Source organism: Rhinolophus sinicus, linkage group LG07 (genome assembly GCF_036562045.2).
Source record: "Rhinolophus sinicus isolate RSC01 linkage group LG07, ASM3656204v1, whole genome shotgun sequence".
Taxonomy (NCBI): Eukaryota; Metazoa; Chordata; class Mammalia; order Chiroptera; family Rhinolophidae; genus Rhinolophus; species Rhinolophus sinicus.
This window is the reverse complement of record NC_133757.1, coordinates 12,029,846-12,049,350: the sequence shown is the minus strand read 5'-3', so window position 1 is coordinate 12,049,350 and position 19,505 is coordinate 12,029,846. Positions and strand designations below refer to the sequence as shown.

The 19,505-nt window shown below is 45.5% G+C and overlaps 1 protein-coding gene across 2 annotated transcripts in view; it reads right to left on the bottom strand.

The window, feature by feature from the left end:
• GFRA1 (GDNF family receptor alpha 1) overlaps positions 1-19,176 on the bottom strand; it is a 194,473-nt gene extending 175,297 nt beyond the window's left edge. For both annotated transcript variants that reach the window (XM_019725238.2, XM_074338994.1), the window contains exons 1-4: positions 18,986-19,176; positions 18,499-18,795; positions 17,393-17,686; positions 16,083-16,166 (exon numbers count right to left, since the gene is read on the bottom strand). In XM_019725238.2, the coding sequence (XP_019580797.2) occupies positions 16,083-16,166; positions 17,393-17,686; positions 18,499-18,538 (418 nt within the window). In that variant the 5' untranslated portion in view covers positions 18,539-18,795; positions 18,986-19,176. The remainder of the gene's footprint in view (positions 1-16,082; positions 16,167-17,392; positions 17,687-18,498; positions 18,796-18,985) is intronic.
• Positions 19,177-19,505: the final 329 nt, after the last annotated feature.

Below are 19,505 nucleotides of genomic sequence, written 5' to 3'. Positions count from 1 at the left end.
GAGATGAACTTTTACTTTTTTTGAGACTATTTGAATAGTCTCGATGTGGCCTCTTTATGCCCTCAGTTATAGGGGTTCTGTTCAGCTAGTCTTCAGATGATTCTTGAGGTTTATTGTTCCATAATTTATCTGTAAGTTTGGTGTGATCCTGGGAGGCGGCAGGCATAGCATTTACCTAATCCACCATCTTGGACCTTCTCTGAGTTCTTGATTTTTAATAAGAACTTCTATCATTTTGAGGTCCCTACACAGTAGGTTATACAGTTATAAACACGTTGTCTCACAACTCAGATCCATTGCTCACAATGGCCATGCAGCGTAGATAATGCCCACATTTGACAAATCAGGGAATGAGGCTTAACGCAGTTAAATAACTTGCGGAAATTATGAAACGATGAAATCTGGATGCAAACCCATGTCTGATTCCAAATCCACATTCTTTCCACAACAGCACTACTCCTGCCCCACAACATTTAAAAATACCTCCCCAAGATTCTAACATGCCTCTTTCTCATTCCATAGGTTTAAGAGAGAAGGTGAGCTCAATAAGGAGCATGTCTGAGTTGTGGCCAAGACATCTTGGTGGAACTATCCAGCAGGCAGCTGGATGGATAGATGCAGCCCAAAAGAGGGCTCCTCGATTTGAGAGTGCAGAGACTCTGAACCCCACACAGGAAATACTGGTCAGAGCAAGGACTCAGCAGAATTTGTTGAGGTGTGGCCTTGGCACATGGATGGAAGCAGAGACCACGACCACTTCCACCTCCTTAGAGAGCTACAGTCGGTCCAGACGGCCAGAGGCAGGCAAGCAGCGAACTAAATCAGGGTGAAGGGCAGGGAAGCATCCAAGAAACCTCTGACCAAGTGCAGGGCCTTCTTCCTAAGCCTTCCTAAGGTTAGGAAGATTTCACTGCTTCTGTTCAAATACAAAATAGTGCTCACACCAGAGGTAGGAGAGAGTCCATCTTGCATTTGGTTGCTTTTGCTCTTGACCTAACAATCAAAACGGCAACAAGCAGAATAGCATGCAAGGGGGCTTCACCACCCGGAGCCCGACTAACTTGGCTGGAGTCCAGCAACTAGCTGTGTGGCCTTAGGCTAGTCATTCAACTTCACTGAGCTTTGGTGTCCTTTTATGTAAGATGTGAATAATTCCCCCCACCCCAACTCTGGGGGAACACTCAGGGCTTTTGTGAGAATGAAATGAAATAACCTATGAAAGTATCTCCTATCTTACTGCTGGGCACCCAGCAGGCATTCCACAATTAATGTTTTCACAGCGCCCTCTGTCAATCGCAGCTAGCTTTGACTCTTACCTCAGGGCTGGGACTTGAGCTCCTGGGGACCGTCACAGTGAAACCTTCAAGCCTGAAGAGGCTTTTCCATGGAAATCTCGACCCTTGCTGGCAATGCCTATTTTCCTAAGGAGGAATGTTGTCACAAGAAGGGCATTTCCACGTGCCAGCTCTTTGGAAAAGGTACATATGACCACCCTGCCAGCATTCAAGAAGCAGGTGCCACCACACCCAAAAAGAAGTCATCTCTAGACGCAGCCCCCCTAAGAGAGGCTTCTAGAAGAATCTCAAACCCAGACACAGGGGATGGGGATGAATGACTAATGCTCAAGAATTCTGACCCCCACCTGACCCCAGGCACAATATAGAAGTAACTTCACTTTCTCTGCAGTGACATAGCCACCAACAGCTGTGGAATGTCAAAAACAAGGCTGCTTGGGTCTAAAGTTACTCCTCCCCCAACAGGAGAGGAAAGAAAACACATTTCTGAGTCTCTACTTTTTTATGTTTCGCTTATGAGGAACAATTGTCGACGAGATGTAGGATACACTGCTCTGTTTGCCACCAAAATGCACAGAACATAATTTTATACGAAGCTACACCCGCTTAATTGTGATGCATTAAGTATTATGTTCATTGTTTCTGAAACTGGGTAGAAATGAATAATTTATTGCAGACAAAGGAAACTCTTGAATATGAAATGCCTCATCTTTTAAAATTACAATTTGGAAGGCAAGAATGAAAAAATACCCATAGTCAGTGAACCTTATACTGCTAATAGAAGACAATACTTCGACTGTTTCTACTTTGTTTGCAAACATTACATTTTTTTTAACATTCTTGAGAATAATCAGAAAAAAACACTAGGTTTTCACTATGCTCACAGCTGCTCAACACAGGGCTGGCATATCCAATATTAATTCTCTGGGCTGGGTGAATACCCTTTCCTTTCCAACCAATGTGACTAGGCTCAGTGGGAATCCATCCCCACACCCCAAAACCCAATCTCTGCCACCTCCTTTCAGAACTTGCTTTCTTTCTGGCATCCAAGTTCTCTTAGTCTCTATTCCTCCCCTCTCCCCAGTGGCACTCCAGTCTGCTCCGCATTTTCTTTCTGGTTCTCCATCATTCTCCCCCAGCAACTAGCACAGTGCCAGGCACAGAGTATGTTGTCAAGAATGTGACTACTGTTATTCTTAGAGAAGATAATTGATGTTTTACACTGAATTAAATTGGTGATTGTCATTTCCCGAATGGCTATTGTTCTCTCTCTCTCTCTCTCCTTTCTATATCCATTCAAATAATCTACTTCTCCTATTTCATGCTAATAAATTGGGAGAGGAGGAAGGAGTTAGGGCGTATATAAAAGGAAGAGACTGGCAGTCACTCGCCTACCATTTAGGAGCACTTGCGAGTGCTCTAAGTGTTACCTCCGGTATCCTTACGCATTGGATACTACCATTATCCCCCTTTACAGACAGAGGACCTAGAAGGGAGTAACTACGCATCCATGGCGGCACAGCTAGTAAGTGCTGGAAAGCGGAACTCAAACCTGGGTGTGTTTAACCCCAAGACTTTGCTCTTTACCATGGCGATCCTGTGTTTCCTAATTTTCTAGGCTCATCAGGACTTCACCCCTTGCCCCTCCCCAGCCCCACCCCAGTCTCTGGAATGAATGCAGATGGTCTGCTTAGTGGCTCTTGATGTAGGAGTGTGCTGCAGTGCCTACCAGAGAGCAGCTGCAGCCCAGAAGAGCAGCGTCTCCTCTCCCTACCTCCACCCCCACTAGGTCATTAAAACAGTGTCATAAACACACCCTGAACTCAACAAAGGACACACAGAGATGGTTCGGTAACTTCTTAGGAAACAGCTCTGTGAGCTTGGTAATTATGGGCTGCAGCCCCAACAACCCTCCCTTCCCTCACTGGGCGTTCCCCAGGGTTAGTGGGCATCTCTTTCAATTAAGACAACTCCTACGTTTAGAATCTTTGAGTTTTTATTCAGACACTCTCTTGTGAAATGTTCTGAAGCAAATTGGGAATTTGGCGCAGAAAACTGCCAAGTGAGACACAGGACTGGGGAGCTAGAAAAACTGAATAGCACATAGAAAGTACATGAAGACACAAAACTCTACATCGAGTCCTCCCACCCAACAGGTGCTACCCCTTAGGGTGCCAAAGGCCCAGAGAGAGGTTGACAGGGCCATCTCCCCCGCCCCCCCAGCCAGGAAGATAACATTGGCCTGGGGATCCAAGTTCCCAGGCCTGAGCCACTGTCCCCAAGTCAAAAAGCAGAAGCCCATCCTGAGTCCAGGAGAGAGGGCAGCCTTGGGGTTGGGACTGTGGCCCTGCAGCAAGGCAGCCGGGGAGCCAAGACTGTCCACAATCCCACTGCCCACCAGGGCAGCCTCCTTTCACCAGCCAGGTCACTCAGTGTCAAAGGGGCCCCACTGAACAATTTTCAGTGACACCACTTCTCCTACCACAAGCCAAAATGCCTTTCTCCTACCAGTGGCATTAAGACCTTCACGCCTTGGCTCCACACCACTCTGCTTCCTGCACTCATTCCTGCTGGCACCTCTCTGCTCTGCTGCCACCTGCTCTGTACGTGCCCACCCACCTTCCCAGGACCACCCTGGGACGCCCAGGCAGCTTCACTGACTCCTGCTCCTCTGCCTACCTAAATGGGGGCCTGTGTGCACTTGGTCTTTGCATCCTGGGACCTTGTGCATCTTTCCCCCCAAGGAGAAGGTAAGTCTGGGACAGAGGAACTTGAACTTGACCTACACTTGCTCTAAGGCCACCAGGAGCTGAGGTCGATAGCACGGTGCTCCAGGCCACACTTTTACTTCCCCAGAAGGTATTTCCTATGATGATGAGTTCCTCATCCACAACAGGCCTGTGTCCTTCTCTAGTCCAGAATCATCCAGGGGCCCTCTGTACGCTTTTACGACACGAAATGTTATGAACCGTATGAAATTTCTGCTCGTCTACCCTGTTGACATACAAAAATGGCAATTTCATATGATTCAACCTAAAAATCCCTGCAATGCTGAGGTAAATTAGCCAGCATCCTCCCCCCGTTCTGCTGAAACAAAAGCCAAGCCCCTGAGTGTGGCAAACTTGCCACCCTGCCCAGCTCTTCTCTTACCACTGCTCACACCTAGCGCTCCAGCCATAGCAAGTGGCTTATTATTACTACTAGCACCTTGGACACTCAGAGCCTTTGCCCTTGCTGTTGCCTCTGCCTGGAATGCCCTCCCCCCAGCTCTACTTCCCAAACTCCTATCCATTCCTCAAAACCCCACGCAAGGTCACCTTCAGCAAGCCTTCTCTGACCTACACTGCATCTCATCAGTTATTTCCTGATTGGAGTAACAGCTGAGCCTTGTAAGGACGTCTACTCATTCACAACCACTTTGCATCACAATTCGTTTTGTTTATACCTCGCCCTAAACAAAAAAAGAGAATTCTTAGAAGGCAATGTCAGGGTCCTATTTACCTCTGAGTCACCTAGACTTCACACTGAGATAATAGTTAGTCCTCAATAAGTATCTGATGAACAATTTGGCAGAAATGTTATTCCATCACACTGAAAAATGTTGAAAGCTGACAGAGGTCATAGAAGAGAAATTCTTCTTTCATTCTAAAATAAATAAATATATGTATGATATACATTAAATGTAATATATGATATATACGTGTATATTTCATACACATATATATATGTATCACTCAGCACAAATGCTTAATAATCCTCCATGCAGTTTGTGCACTTGACTTTCACCGACTCTCTCTCCTGTTATGTACACGTGAATGGTGCTACAGCCTGAGTGCTAGAGTCAGATTTCCTGGATAAGAATGTGGCTCTACCAATTCTTAGGTTCTTACTTGTACCTCAGTTTCCTTATTAATCAAGTGGGGCTAAGAATTCCGACTACTAAAGAAGGTTGACACAAGTTATTACGTATAAAAAACCTAGCTCCTTGCTTCTCACAGCTGTTGTAATTATTGCTTTTATTTCTCTTAAGGTCTCATAGGGAGGGTATTCATTTCAATCAGGAATATGTTCAGAGTTTCAGTCTGGTCATTCCTTTTCCCATTCAAATATAATACCACTTGCCATTCCTAAACACACAAGAATATACTGGTTCCATCGTAGTCTCTCCAGAATTCCCTGATCAGCTGGGATCTTCTTGAAGAAGAGTTTATTTGAAATTCATATTATAGGGATCAATGAAACATTTCATAAACATGGGCTTTAAGAAACCTGCTGGCCTATTCTTACAAAGAATGCAATCAATACTTATTTTCATACATTATTAACTGTACACAAAACGGTAATGTGCAAAGGGCAACAGAAGTAACAGTCGGCATGGTGCTTCTTAGACCATTCAGAGGGATGTGAGGAAAGTAGTGCCAGCATGGCAGAAGACAAATGAATAGCATATTAGGTCACCTTAAAGTGGAAAGAAACTATGCATTCCTTTCTTACTACTGTGTAATGCTATTTATATGACAACGTGACAAAAAAAATAGCCCTAGGCATTCTGCTCTGCTTTAGAAGTCTTCGTCTCACACTGAAATGAAAAAAGATGCAATCCAGAAATTGCTTCTTTGGTTAATATTTCTGCAGTTCCGCAGGAATGGTTTCAGTAGCAGGCGTGTTCTGGATTTCAGTTGTCGACTAAGAACGCATCAGAATGCAGGGATAAGTATTAAAATAATAGACACTAGCTTATATTTCAACTTTAAAGATCCTTTGTCAAACAGTGTTTTAAGGCAGAAGACAGAGGAGAATAAACTAAGAATTACGGAGGGAGAGAAGGGACTAGATATCTCCTCTTTAATAAAGGAGCCAGGTCTGTGCTTAAAATTTCATCATAGAACAGGAGGCTTTGCTGTTAGCCTGTTAGCACAGGCTTTGGAGATGCAGGAACAAGATGTGAATCTGAACTCTTCCACTTACCAGCTGTGTGGCTCTGAGAAAGTTACTTAACCTCTCTGAGTCCAGGCTTCCTCCTCAGAAATCAGAGATAATGCCTAGTTTTTAGCAGGCTGTGCAGTGCAGAGCATTCAGCAAGGGCTCCCCAGGGGTTTTTCTCTCCCCACACTTACCTCCCCTTTAAAGAGACTGCAGGTTTGAAGATTACACAGCTCTGGGACTGACAGGCAGTCCCAGAGGAAACTGTGGTTTGACCAAAAATAGGCCATTGGACCAAATGATTAAAAGTCTGTCATATGCTAATGCTTAGACTGGGCGGACCTTGGGCCAATTTAGTAGGAGTAAATTGCAATTGATTTTCGAAGAAATTGCTTGTTCTTTTGCCTTTCGTCAGCTGTGTCACACTCTCTCACACAGCTGCCTTTGTCATAGCCAGAACCAATTGAAACACGTGACAAGGAAGAGCTTTTTGAGGCAAAATCTTTAATAATATAGACATCCACAATCACACACACACACTCCAAATATACGTACACGTGAGCAGGCAGATACACAAATGTATCTGTATCTGAGTGTGTGTATGTGTTTATATAGGAGTTTCAGAGAGCAGAAAGAATTCTGAACCACAGTTGTATTCTTCTGTAGGTTTTGCAACTCCCTCTATGGTTGGAGAGCGATCCTGAATACTTTTTATTTTTACAACAATCTACTCTTTGAATCAAGATCATAAAACAGCACACCCCTAAACTCTCCTCTCCACACACTCCCAGCCCCATCTGTGTAAGTCCCTGGATATGAAAATAAAATGGTTAGAAGATCACAGGAGATAAAAAATCATAAGAATAAAGGTTAACAATGGCTGCTTTCACCCCTAATTTCTGATATGGTGATAGACCCTCTTAGAACATTAATTAGAATGGAAAGAGAGATGAAAGAAATGCCCAGGGGACATAATAAATTAGCCCCTTATGCAAATCACCCATTCGTTTTCATCACTGACCCAGCTAGTTGAGTCTCTAAATTACCGGAAGCGGTTAGCTTCTTTAACAAAAAATTCCAGATGAAGGATTCATTTTTTTTTTTTTAATCTGACGGCTGGGAGGGCTTAAAGCAACAAACAATTTCTCAGTTTCCCTTGTAGGTAACTCTGAAGGTGGCCAAAAGATATGAAAATTAACATTCCAGCCACTGGTTTCTGTTGCCAAGCAGAGACCTATTAATTAACCCTTACAAACAATTCCAAAACAATGGACAACAACCCTCCTAACTAAAGCGAAGGCTGTGTTTCTCACCCTAACTGCATAAAAACAACGTGTGGCATTCTATTGGGGGCACAGACCTGAATAGGTGAAGAACAATTTTTAAAAGGTGGGAAAATGCCAGGATACGGAGAGTTTTGAATATCAGTTTAAAAACAAACACACACCTAATTTTACTTGTCATCACTGTCCTAGACAATTTATGTGCTACTGTCCTAGAAATTTATGGCACTCTCAGTTTTCTTATCAGTAAAATAAGGGGACCAGAGTAGAATGACCTCCAAAAGTCCTACCATATCTACAATCCAGTGATCTTATTTATCCCTGTGTAAAATAAACATGGCACTTCCAAACATTTAATTGGTGGTTTAAATAAAATCTTATGACATGCATTTCTGTCCACTGAACTCACCCCTGGCTTCATTTTCTCCTTCCTCCTCTTATTTTCCCCTTGTCCCTATGTTCTCTACTTCCTTATTTCTTATTTTGTTTCATCTTCTTCCATGTATTCAAATGAGATGCTATAAATAATTTCTGGTTCAAAGTAAGGTATATATTTAATAAATCATGCTTTATAAATGTTATTAATATGAAAAATACATATGCCAAGATCACAAGTTTTTTGTTGTGAAGAAAATGCTAAAAAGAAAAAGAGTGAGTCCAGAACAATGCAAGATTCAATACACAGGCCCTCAGAGAAAGCGGGAAATATGTCAAAGACCATTCTAGTCCACTGGCTTCATTTTATAAAAGGATGACTCTCAGGAAGGGTAGACATTTGCCCAAGGTCACCCAGCTAGTGATGGCTAAAGCTGGAAGCCTAACATAGGTCTCCTGACTCCTGGACCAGTGCTCTTTGGACCAAACAATCCTGATTTGATACTTTCTCTTGAGAATTTGGTACTATATCCCCAAGGGGTCCAGGGAAAGACATCCTTTGGAAAGAATAAACTTCACCAGCAGAAAATTAAGAGATGACAGAAAGAAATACTTCAAAGGACTAAAGAGAAGGAAGGAAGACAGACATATTGGCTATAAATAATTTTGCACCTTGTAACAATCTTCAGTTCATGCAATTACTTGTCACTCACTGATGTTTTATCTCCCCTCTTCTGTTCTTGGGCCCTATATTCACTCTATGCAAAATATTTGACTGTCTACCTCCACAGCCTTCACTAGAACGCTTAGGCCTTTGCCATAAGCATCCAGATACTGGGATGACCTGCTGCTTGATTCATAAAACTTCTTGAGGTTGAGAGTTAATCTTAATAATATAATAATCTTAATAATAACATTTGTCTTTAGGAAATGGTCAGTGACACAGGAAGACACAGATTCTTCAGGTCACCAGGTAGGTAATAAGAAAGTATATGTATTACTTACTCCACTTTTGCTTTAAAAATAAATAAATACACACACACACACACACACACACACACACACACACACACACATTCAGATGTATAGGACAAAATCTGAAAATGCTCACATCAACAGATTAACAGTGGTTATCTTTGGGAGCCGGGACTGTGGGTAATTTAGATTCGTTTTCCTTTTTTTCACTTGTTTGTAACACCTTATTGTTCTACACTAAAAATGGATTGCTGAGGGGCGGGAGAGAGAAAGAATAAAAACCGAAAGTAGTGGCCTATGAAAGTGAAATGTAAGTGTACTTAGCACAGCCTGTGGAGACGGAAGCATCTCCCAGGTTTAAGGCATGCCCTGCTCAGGGAACAGTAATTCCTCGCACTCTGAGGGGCGCTGGAAAGAAGATTTATGGGGAGAGGTTAGAAGAATGGGAATCAGTCAAGCTGAGAAGGGAAGGCTGATCACAAGAATCCTTAAGCACAGAAAGAGCTCCCACCCAGGTGGTCACCGGATGCAGCAAACTCACCTCTGACCAAAAAACATAAGGATAGGACCCCAAAGGGAAGAACCAGAGGATTCAGAGCAGGAATAAGGAAGACCTTCCCCCAAAGGGGAGTTAAGACGCAAGCTGGGTTATTAAGAGACAGGACTTTTCTCTAGGGCCATTTAGATAGAGCACAGACTTGTGTGTGTGTTTTTTAATTTCTTGTCCAAGGTAGTTTATGAGCTGCCTTCCCAAAGGCTCAGGGTTGCTCTCCTTTCCGAGACATAGAATCATTGCCCACGATCAGGAGATACAGTCTACTGAAAAGAGTCCCAGTCTTGGAGTCAAGAACAAGTCAATAGCTAACATGGCCTTGGTATAGCATTAAAAATGACTGAGATTTATCAAGGACCAAGTATGTTTCAGACATCATGCTACGCGTCTTACACATAGCACCTCTAAATCACAAGCACCTATAAGGCAGGCATTATCATCATTTAATTTTACAATCAAGGAGTTTGAGGCACAGTAAGTGCAAATGACTTGCCCAAAACAAAGTGAGTGGCAGAGCTAACATGCACCCCGGTCAGTGGAACTCCAGAGCATGTGTTCTTTCTCCAGCACCACGGTGCACAAAGACATGGAGACGGGAAGCTGCCTGAAGCACTGTTGGAACAAGAGCTGTTGCGTCAACACTGTTGGGTTTGGACACAGGGTGCCTGGGGCAAGACAGAAGATCAACTAATAGAGGAATCTATGGAGGAAGACTGAAGCTAGATCATTTCTATAAGTCACCAATGTGCTAAGATAAGACCTGGCAATGAGGAGGCCAGGTGGGGTCGGGAGAAACTAGACTCAGGGAGGTGATTAAGAAGGCCAGTGCAAAGTTCAAGTGAGAGGTAGGAAGGGAATGGAAAAGACAGCAATTCAAAAGACAGCAGGTAATTTCAGCAGGACCTGGTGATGGGTCCACCTGAAGGAATGAGGATGGCGGAAGGGGTGGAGATGACCCCAAAGCTTGTAACTTAGGCAGGTAATGCCATTGTGTAAGACAGAGACTCAGGAAGAGAAGGGTGTAAGGAGAAAGGGAACAGATGATGAAGTCCATTTTGGATGTGCTGAATTTGAAGTAACTGAGATACATTTAGACAGAGCCATCCAAGACTCAGCTGGAAATACTTATATCAGGAGAGGGTGGAATGGGAGGGAAGACTCTGAGTTATGGGTGTAAGTGGTAGATGAGGTCCCAGTAATGTATGAAGTTTGTCCAGAGAACATGCAGAACAGAAGGAGGCCAACACTGGCCTCTCCTAGGGCACTGCCTTGTCCTGGCAAAGTTCTTGGAGGTTATCCTCAAGCAGTATAGCCCAGGCTACATTTCTTCCCCTCTCTGAGCTTCAATTCTGTAAAAGCAGAGGGTCACACTAGATCTCTAAGGCCCTTCTTCTCTGATGTTCAACCACTCATGGTTCAAGGGATGCCTGCTCAGGGGTAGGAAAGATGCACAGTGCTGAGCAGACACGCAGCATAACAAGCGAGTCCCCAACTTTCCAGTGAGACAGGCAGACACATAAATAAGTCATCTTGATATGCAGTGATTAACAGTTATCATAAAGGCAAGAGCAAAACAGAGCATGAAGAAGTCCTTAGTGGAAGTACCTGTCAGGGGGAATTGCAGCATGGCCATCAGAAATGAAATTTGATCTAGTCTTGAAGAACTGATGGAGACTTCCAAAACAGAGGCAAAGCCATGTGCAAAGGCACAAGAAAGGGAATGCGCATGACATACCTGGGGAATGGATTACTCAGTGAGCTTGAGTGGAGAGGAAGTTGACAGTGCTTGGAAGAGGAGGGCGGGGCCAAGCTGGCTTGCTAAGGAGTTTATTTAGCATATGCCAGAATAGATAACAAGAAACTAATGGGGTTCTCAAATATTGGGACAACATAATTAAGAGCTGTTTTAGAGAGCTGAGTAGAAAGGAAAGGACCACTATACACCCCCAGTAGTTGGTATTTACAAATCCTTTTCTCTCATCGTGATTTGATGAGTCACCAGATGAGGCTCTTCTTCAACGTGTAAAATTTTTAAGAAAGTTTTTTTAATAGTGACATAAATATGATGGTACATTATAACATAAATGCTAAATATGGCTAATTATTCATAACATCAGTCAGAAAAAAAAAGGTCCAGACTCAAGAGAGAGTCTAGGAGCATCTCATCCTGGAACAAATTAATTCCAGTTACTTGGGAACAAATCCCAAGATCTTCAGCCTTCCTGGGAAGGTCTAAGCCACTCCTGGGACTTGGAAGAGAATGATGGCACAACCAGAGACCTGGAACTTTGTCTTTCACCAAATCAGATTTAGGCTGTTCAAATCCTCACATCCCTCTTTCCCCATGAGTTATCCACTTGATTCTTGTTCGCAATACCACCGATTTTGATTATATCCAAGGAAGGTCTGGCATCTCTTGACTCTTCTTTACAGAATCCAACCTCTCAATCAATACTTTTAAACCCTGGAGCCCTCTTTTCCTCTTGCTGCCATAAAGGTGCTTATATCCTCCCTCTGATCCTCCATCCTTAGGCTTTTCTTGGCACCTACTGTACTTTCAAAATCTCTCTCTGCTTTGTTATCCCCCTCCAGAGAGTCCAAAAGCATCGCCAACAAGTTCATCTTCCTTTTAAATCATGATTTACTTCTTGCTGCTTCTTGAACTTTTGTGAGGAAGAAAACAGGAGGCAGAATGGAGGTTAAAGAGTAGAGAGTCATGGCTGTGAGAGACACAGAAGGGAAACACCAGGTTGTGGCTTTGTCCTGAGGGCCTCAGAGCACACACATCACTCTGCCCTCTTGGCTCCCAAGGTATTTTCCTGTGTTCTCTCCTCTCCTCCAACACCTTCCTACACTGGCTCACTTTCTCCTTTGTGCACTCCTGCTTATAGCCTGATTCTTCATGGTCGAGATCGAGACCCCTAAAAACCACACTGGCATCAACCCACAGTAAAGGCACATTTTAGAGCCCTTAAAATTACCATATGATCCAGCAATCCCTTTCCTGGGTATCTACCCCAAAAAATCTGAAAACATGTATCCGTAAAGATATATGTACCCCTACATTCATCGCAGCATTAGTCACAGTAGACAAGACTTGGAAACAACCACAGTGCTCTTCAATAGATGATTGGATAAAGAAGATGTGGCATATACACACAATGGACTCTTACTCGGCCATAAGAAAAGATGAAATAGTGCCATTTGTAACAACATAGATGGATCCTGAGATTATCATGCTAAACTAAGTCAGAATGAAAAAGTCAAGAACCACATGATTTCACTCATATGGGGAATATAAAACTGAAAGCAACAAACAAACAAGACAAACAAAAACTCAAAGAGCACAGACGACAGTTTAGTAGTCACCAGAGGGTAACCGGGGAGGTAGGAGTGGGTCAAGGGGGTTAAATATATGGTGATAGAAGGAGAACTGACTCTGGGTGGTGAACACGCAATGCAAAATGTGGATGATGCATTATAGAATTGTACACTTGAAACCTGTATAATTTTATTAACCAATGTCACCCCCATAAATTTAATTTAAAAAGTGCCTTAGAGGTCAAACGTTCCTGCTATCATGTTTCCACAGGAGTGGTCCCCCCAACCTCCAACCTCAGTTCTCAGCTAACTGAGTGGCTTCATTTCCCTTCTGCAGCTCAAGCTTCAGAATTAATGACAGTTTTTAGATCCTACCTTGCTTTTGTTCCCTTCATTGTTCCTGCCAGGCCACTGAGAATACCTCAATATGGCCTTTTAACTGGTGATCAAGTAAACAATGGCAAAGATGGCTATGGGTTTGAAGAGTCCAAAGAAAATGGAAACACATAATGTCAAACATGTCTTGTTCGGTGAGAGGATTCAGCTCACACTTAACATATGTGGATAAACATTCTCTTCACATTGGGCAGAGAAATCCAAATATGGAAACTCTAATTGCTACCATATCTGTAAAAGGCAGAGGCTATGTTGTCCTGGTTTCTTCTTCAGAGAGATTTTCAAGACAGAAGCGATGTTCTAGAAACTCAGAGTCAAACCATGGAAAGCAGCATTTATCATCCTGAGCCTCTGTCCTTCTTCATCCTACAAATGCCAAACTGTGTAATGTGCATTATTCAATAACTTAAAACCTCTCAGGGCTCCATTTGGCTTTCCTATACTCACTTAAGGCCCAGAGTCGCTGTCAGAGGTCAAAGCTCATTAGTGCTGGAACCTAAATTCAATGCCCTTGAGATATAAAATGTAGCTCTAGACAAGGCCTTTCTGGTTCTGATTAATTCATTATGACTTCTGGGTTCTCACACGACAGGTCTCACAAACTCAGGATCACATTTGCTATGAAAAGACAACTGGCTGAGCGTGGGATCCAAAAAATGAATGAGTGAAATTTGGTCCATGCAGGAGAATTTCCAATACTCATCAAAGAAATTTAGACAAACCAGTGGTATCTGAGAATGACCCAGCCACTCGGAGTGTAGAATGAATGCAAGGATTGAAAAGGTGATGCAAGAGCACGTGGAGGCATTCTGGAGGTGACCTCAATCTTCCCTCAGAATCATGGATGTTAAGACTGAAGATTATTTCCTCCACTGGCTTCATTATACCAAGAAAAGAGAGACCCAGAGAGAGAAAATGAGTCTGTTCAAGTCCCATAGCTCATAGCAGTTCAGAAATTAAAAACTCAAATGGCCCTTCTTCCTTGCCCACTTCCTCATTCCCACTGTCAACGGAGAAGTTCATCTCCTCCCAGGCAATAGTACAAAGACTGAGGAGTGCTTACATGGGGCAGGCAGCATGCAAGAGGCACTGGCCTTCAAAAGTACCAGGAAGGCCAAGTTCACTTCTAGTACTCCATTTGCCACATCCCATCCTAGTTCCTACAGACCTGCTTCCGTGACAGCCCAGATGGTCACATACACTTGTCTGTAGTCACATATCTCTCTTCCACTGCCTGGACCACTGTCCTGGCTGGGCCAAGGGGACAGATAGCATTAGTAGGGATTTAGAGTGGAAATTTTCGACATTCTTCAGGATACTGTTTGAATGACTGACACTAAACTTGTACCCTTATAATGTATCACAAAACACACGCACACACACACACACACACACACACACACACACACACACACACTTTTCCTCTGAACTAAAGGACAGAATAAGATAGAGGAGTGCTTCTCAAGCTTCTTGAGCAAGCATATGAGGCACCTAGCCCAGGGATCTTCTTAAAATGCAAATTCTGACTCAGTAAGTTTGGGATACAGCTTGAGACCCCACACTACTGATCACCTCCCAGGTGACCCTATACCGCTGTTCTGAGGCCCACGCCCTAAGTAGCAAGGGGTAGATGTTACACAATCTTGAAATCAAACAAATCTGGGTTTGAATTCTGGTTCCACCATTTAGGAGTGTTGAGATTCTTAGGCTGGCTTCCCAACTTCCCATTGCCTCAACCAACTCATCTCTAAAATGGAAGTAAGAATACCTAAGAAGTACTTGGTGATGATTACATAAGTTAGTGATGTCAAGCTTTTAACACAGTGTCTGGCATGTAATAAGGGCCTGATAAATATCAGTGGCTGGCTGCCTCGACAATTCATAAGGGCAGAGACAACATCTGTTTGGCTCCCTGCCAAAATCCCAATGGCTAAAACATAGTAGGTACTCAATGGATGTTTGTGAATGAACAAATGTATGTAGAATACACACATGCATAATGTCAATATTTACACACTCCCTTGGTTCTACGGCTTTCTGTAGGAAAACATCAAACATTTAGAACACCAGCACGCTCTCACCAGTAACAAACCATCATCTCATAAAATCAAATTCCACATTAACCACCATGTTTAACCACCGAGAAACATATCGTTTGTGATGGCTATATATACTTGAGAAAATGTCTTCACTGTAAACAAATAAAGACCACATCAGTCAGGAATCTGTGTGTCATTCAGAGAGATTATTGCCTTGCTCATTATTTATGTGGCTGTCTGAACACAGATGTTTTGAAAAATTTAATTCTTAAACTAAATTCACTTCCAAACCAAACGTAGAATTGCAAAGAGAGACAAAACAAACCATAGGAAGCAAGACTGCTTTTTAAAGGGCCATCGGGGCAGTAAGACATTCTGTTACACACGCATACACTTGCTCAGGAAAAATTAGAAACAAAAGAACGGTTAACAAATGGTAGAGCTTAATCTTTTAAATCAAAGGCACACAAGTGAGTAAATCCAAAATTCTTCAACAATCTAAGATTATCTTCAGACGTCTCATATAGTAGTATGTGTCATCATTTAAACAGATCCCATTTCAGGGAGGCATTGTGTATGTTATACAGCAAGAAGGGAATTCGATTGCCACCTACAGACAGAATTGGCACTCCCGTTGCAGGAGTTGGCCAATCATATTTTAATATGAAAAAAAAAATCAACCAAGTCACTCCCTCCAACTTCTTCCAAACCACCACACCACATTACTTCATTTAGAATTACTTTCAAGTCATACAATCATCTCTAGGCATTCTGCCTCTTCATTATCATCCTATTTCTAATTTCCCAGAAACACTGTACCATTCAGCTATCTACTTACACACTATTTGAGAGCCAAAGAGAATGAAAGCCAACAGATTTCAAGCAGGCAAGAGTACCAGAGTGGAAGTATAAATCTGCTTACCTGGTATGAAGGGGACCACCCGGAATATATCAGACAATCTGCTATTAACTGGTTCATATGGGGAATCTTCCAGCAGATCATTTCCTAAAAACAACAGAAAGATTGGGCTCAGATCTGGAAAACAGACATGTTTCAGGCAGTTTTCCTTACTGAATCTGAATTCTAATTATGTTATGATTGTGTAACAAAAAGATGCTGAAACTTTCAAAGATTTCAAATGCATCAATTTGGCTATAGTTATTTATTTTCCTTGCCTCTGCCTTCGTTGTCCTTGCTCTCCCCAGAGTGCCATGAAAACACTGGAAAGCAACCCAGCCTGATCTTGCCAGAAAACTCTCCCACTTTTGCAAAAGAATGAAAGCAGAGAGGAAGAAACCAGTGACATCACAAGCCCAGCTTGCCTCCAGGAACCAATGAAAGAAAGGTGACTCAAAAGAGGGCCCCATTTCCTTGCTCCTGAAACAGAGCTGTGGTGAGAAAGCAGGTACACTGGATAGCTGTTAACAGTCTTTGAAATAGGTTTTTATTAATAGGTTCTGGAGGAAGTGGCAGCTGAGAAGTCAAATCTATAGATTACAAATTTTTGGTGTGAGTCTCAGTGAAGAATGAACATATTGGATGTTTGTGTTTGACTTACAAAGACAAGCCACCTCTGTCACACGAGGACCAAAATACTGTCATTGGAATGAGGGCTGTGACAAGTGGAACTTTCCCTCTCTGAGCCACTTCTGTGTTAACCAACGTTGAACCACACCAGCTGGTTCAAAACTCAGCTAATCTAAGATGACAAATGATTTTTCCTACATCTGCCTTTGATCAGGTTTGAGGGGGTTAAGACAGAATAGATTCTACTGGACCATTTTTGCGCAATTCTTTACCTTAAGTCAGAATAGACAGAAGGCACGAATAAAGGGGGAAACTCCAGACAAGATGCAGTGCAAGTCTTTGTATTGCTATTCTGTGAAGCCAACTCTCCTTAGAGAAGAGTTGCCGGTTCCTCGCATGCAACCCATCCTTTAATGGGTTCCTACTAGATGGTCTGACCACGTTTGAAAGAAGTCAACAGGGTCCCAGGGGTGTCCCCCTCACCCCCTCACGGGTTTTCCAACAAGCAGGCCCCAACGATGCTGCTGGAAAGGCAGCAAACACCAGCTGCCACTGTCCCTGGGGACCAATGAAAGGTCCTCATTCTGCAGCTGGGGAGAAGTGAGCGGAGAATGAGGTCAGCCAGACCCGGGACTGAGGGGCCCGCCTGCCTTTGGTGGGGGGGGGGGGGGCTGGGCGGGGCGAGCAGGACAGTCGGCGCGTACCCTGCAGGCTCTGGTACATGCTCCAATAGATACGCAGACAGTTCTTCTCCTTCTTCATGCCCCGCTTGCAGCGGCAGTTGTACAGCGACTTCTGTTTGAGGGCCTCCATCGCGCTGCGGCACTCGTCCTTGGCCTCCAGGCCGGATGTCAGGCTGAAGTTGGTCTCCTTGCCCGCCACGCACTGCCTCAGCGTGCGGTACTTGGTGCTGCAGCTCTGCTCCTTCAGGCACTGATCGCTGGCTTTCACACAGTCCAGGCGGTCCCCTCCGCTCACCTCCGCAGACAGGAGCACGTCTGCGGGTGGAGGAGAGGGCGCATGAGGGCGGCTGGGCAGCCAGCTGCCCGATGCCCCAACCCCAGGGGTGGGCGCGTGTTTGACCAGGCTTCTGGGACGCTCTGTGAGCGGAGCGGTCCCGCCCCTCTATACCCGGAGTCCATTTTCCCGCCCCCGGACCTCCAGCTGCTTTGGTCTCCCCCTCACCCCATCGGGCCCCGAGGCTTTGCGGGCTTTTCGCGGTTTGCCAGAAAGCTAGCTCTGCCCACCGCACATGCCGGCCCCTCTGTCCCGGGGCCCACCTGCCGGAACCCCTGACCCTAGCGGCTCGCTCCGCTGGGCCCGATTGAAGTCCCGGGGCCTTCCGAAGAGGAGAGCAGCGGCGGGTTGGGTGCTGGGCGGGCGAGCCCTGGTCCGCTGCCCGCACGGCGGGAAGCACCGGGATTGCTATTTGGCGAAAAGTTTTCCCTTCGAAGTTTGTCTCCAGGCCCAATGCTCGCCCTCACCCCACCTGCCCGCCGCGTCTCCACGAGCTCCCCTGGCCTCGCACCGAGTGCTGGGTCCTGCGCTGGAGGGCTTGGACCCCTTCATTCCCTGCCAGGCTAAGTCGTTAAAAACCACAGAAAATAAAAACCAAGCACGAAAAGCTGCGGGCAAGTGCGCGCCATCCCGTTTCCCCAGCTCGGGGTGTTGAAGATTGATGATCCCCTTCCCCAAAACGAAACTTCGCCCTCTCACACCCGCCGCTCCCGCTCCTTAATTTTGAGTGGGCTACCGTGGACTCCTTGGAAAGACTCAGCGGTTAAGAAAGCTAGCGGCAGCCTCGACTCACCCAGAAGCGGCAGCGCGAAGTACAGAGACGCCAGAAACATGGTGCCGGCGCGCAGCTGTTCCCCGCCCGCCCCCCCAAAATCCCTGGCCGCTGCTGGGTCTCGCTGAGGGAGCTCAGCATGCAGCGATCCCCGGACAGCCGCACTGCTCTGGCCGCCCAAAGTTCAGCTCCATCCAGCGCGAGAGGAAACTCCCGGGTCCGTCTGTTGCTACCGCCGCGGGCGACTCAGCTCCTGGCTGGTGGCTGGAGTGAGGGCGGGAGGCCGTTCAGCTTTTAGGGGTTCGGGTCCGACCCAACCTGAAAGGGAGAGCGTGCTTTGAAATGAGAGCTGAGAGCGCTGGAACCGCCCCCCACCCCTCTGCCCTCTCCTGCTCCCGCCTTGGAGGACTTTCCAGAGCCCGGGTGAGGTCCCACCCCAACCCGTGTCTGGGCGTGGGGAGGGGGCGCGGAGGGTGTGTGTGCGTGTATTCCGGGGAGCTGCCCGTACCGACAGAGTGGGGCTAGAGAGGTCAGACGCAGGCTCCCAAAGTCCAAAGGGGTGTCTACTGGGTCCAACCCAAAAGGCTGAATGCAAGTAAATAAATAAATAAGTAATGTTACTTTCCGAGCGCTGTGAGCGAAGCCGCCGCTGCCTGGAGTCTGAGCACTCGGCTGCCTCGGCTCTCTCGCCAGCTCTGGCGCGGAAAGAGCCCCTTCTCCTGGGAAGTTCGCCGCCCCCTCCTCGCGCCAGCTCGCTGGCTCAGCCGCCGGCCCTCCCCACCCAAACCACCAATCGCTGCCCCCCATCGCCGTATCCCCTCCTCCCTGGCTCGCCTTCTTTCTGAGGCAGCAGAGCAGAGGGAAAGCGAGTTCCCGGCTGGAACCTAAACCAGGCTGGTGCACCCCTACCCTCCGCGAGTCCTCGGCTCCCTCCCCGATGTTCGCTCCGCGCACACACTAGCCCAACGCCCTAGACTCCAGTGCCACCGCCCTGGGTGAGCGCACTGGCTCGCAGCCCCGGAGCGCCT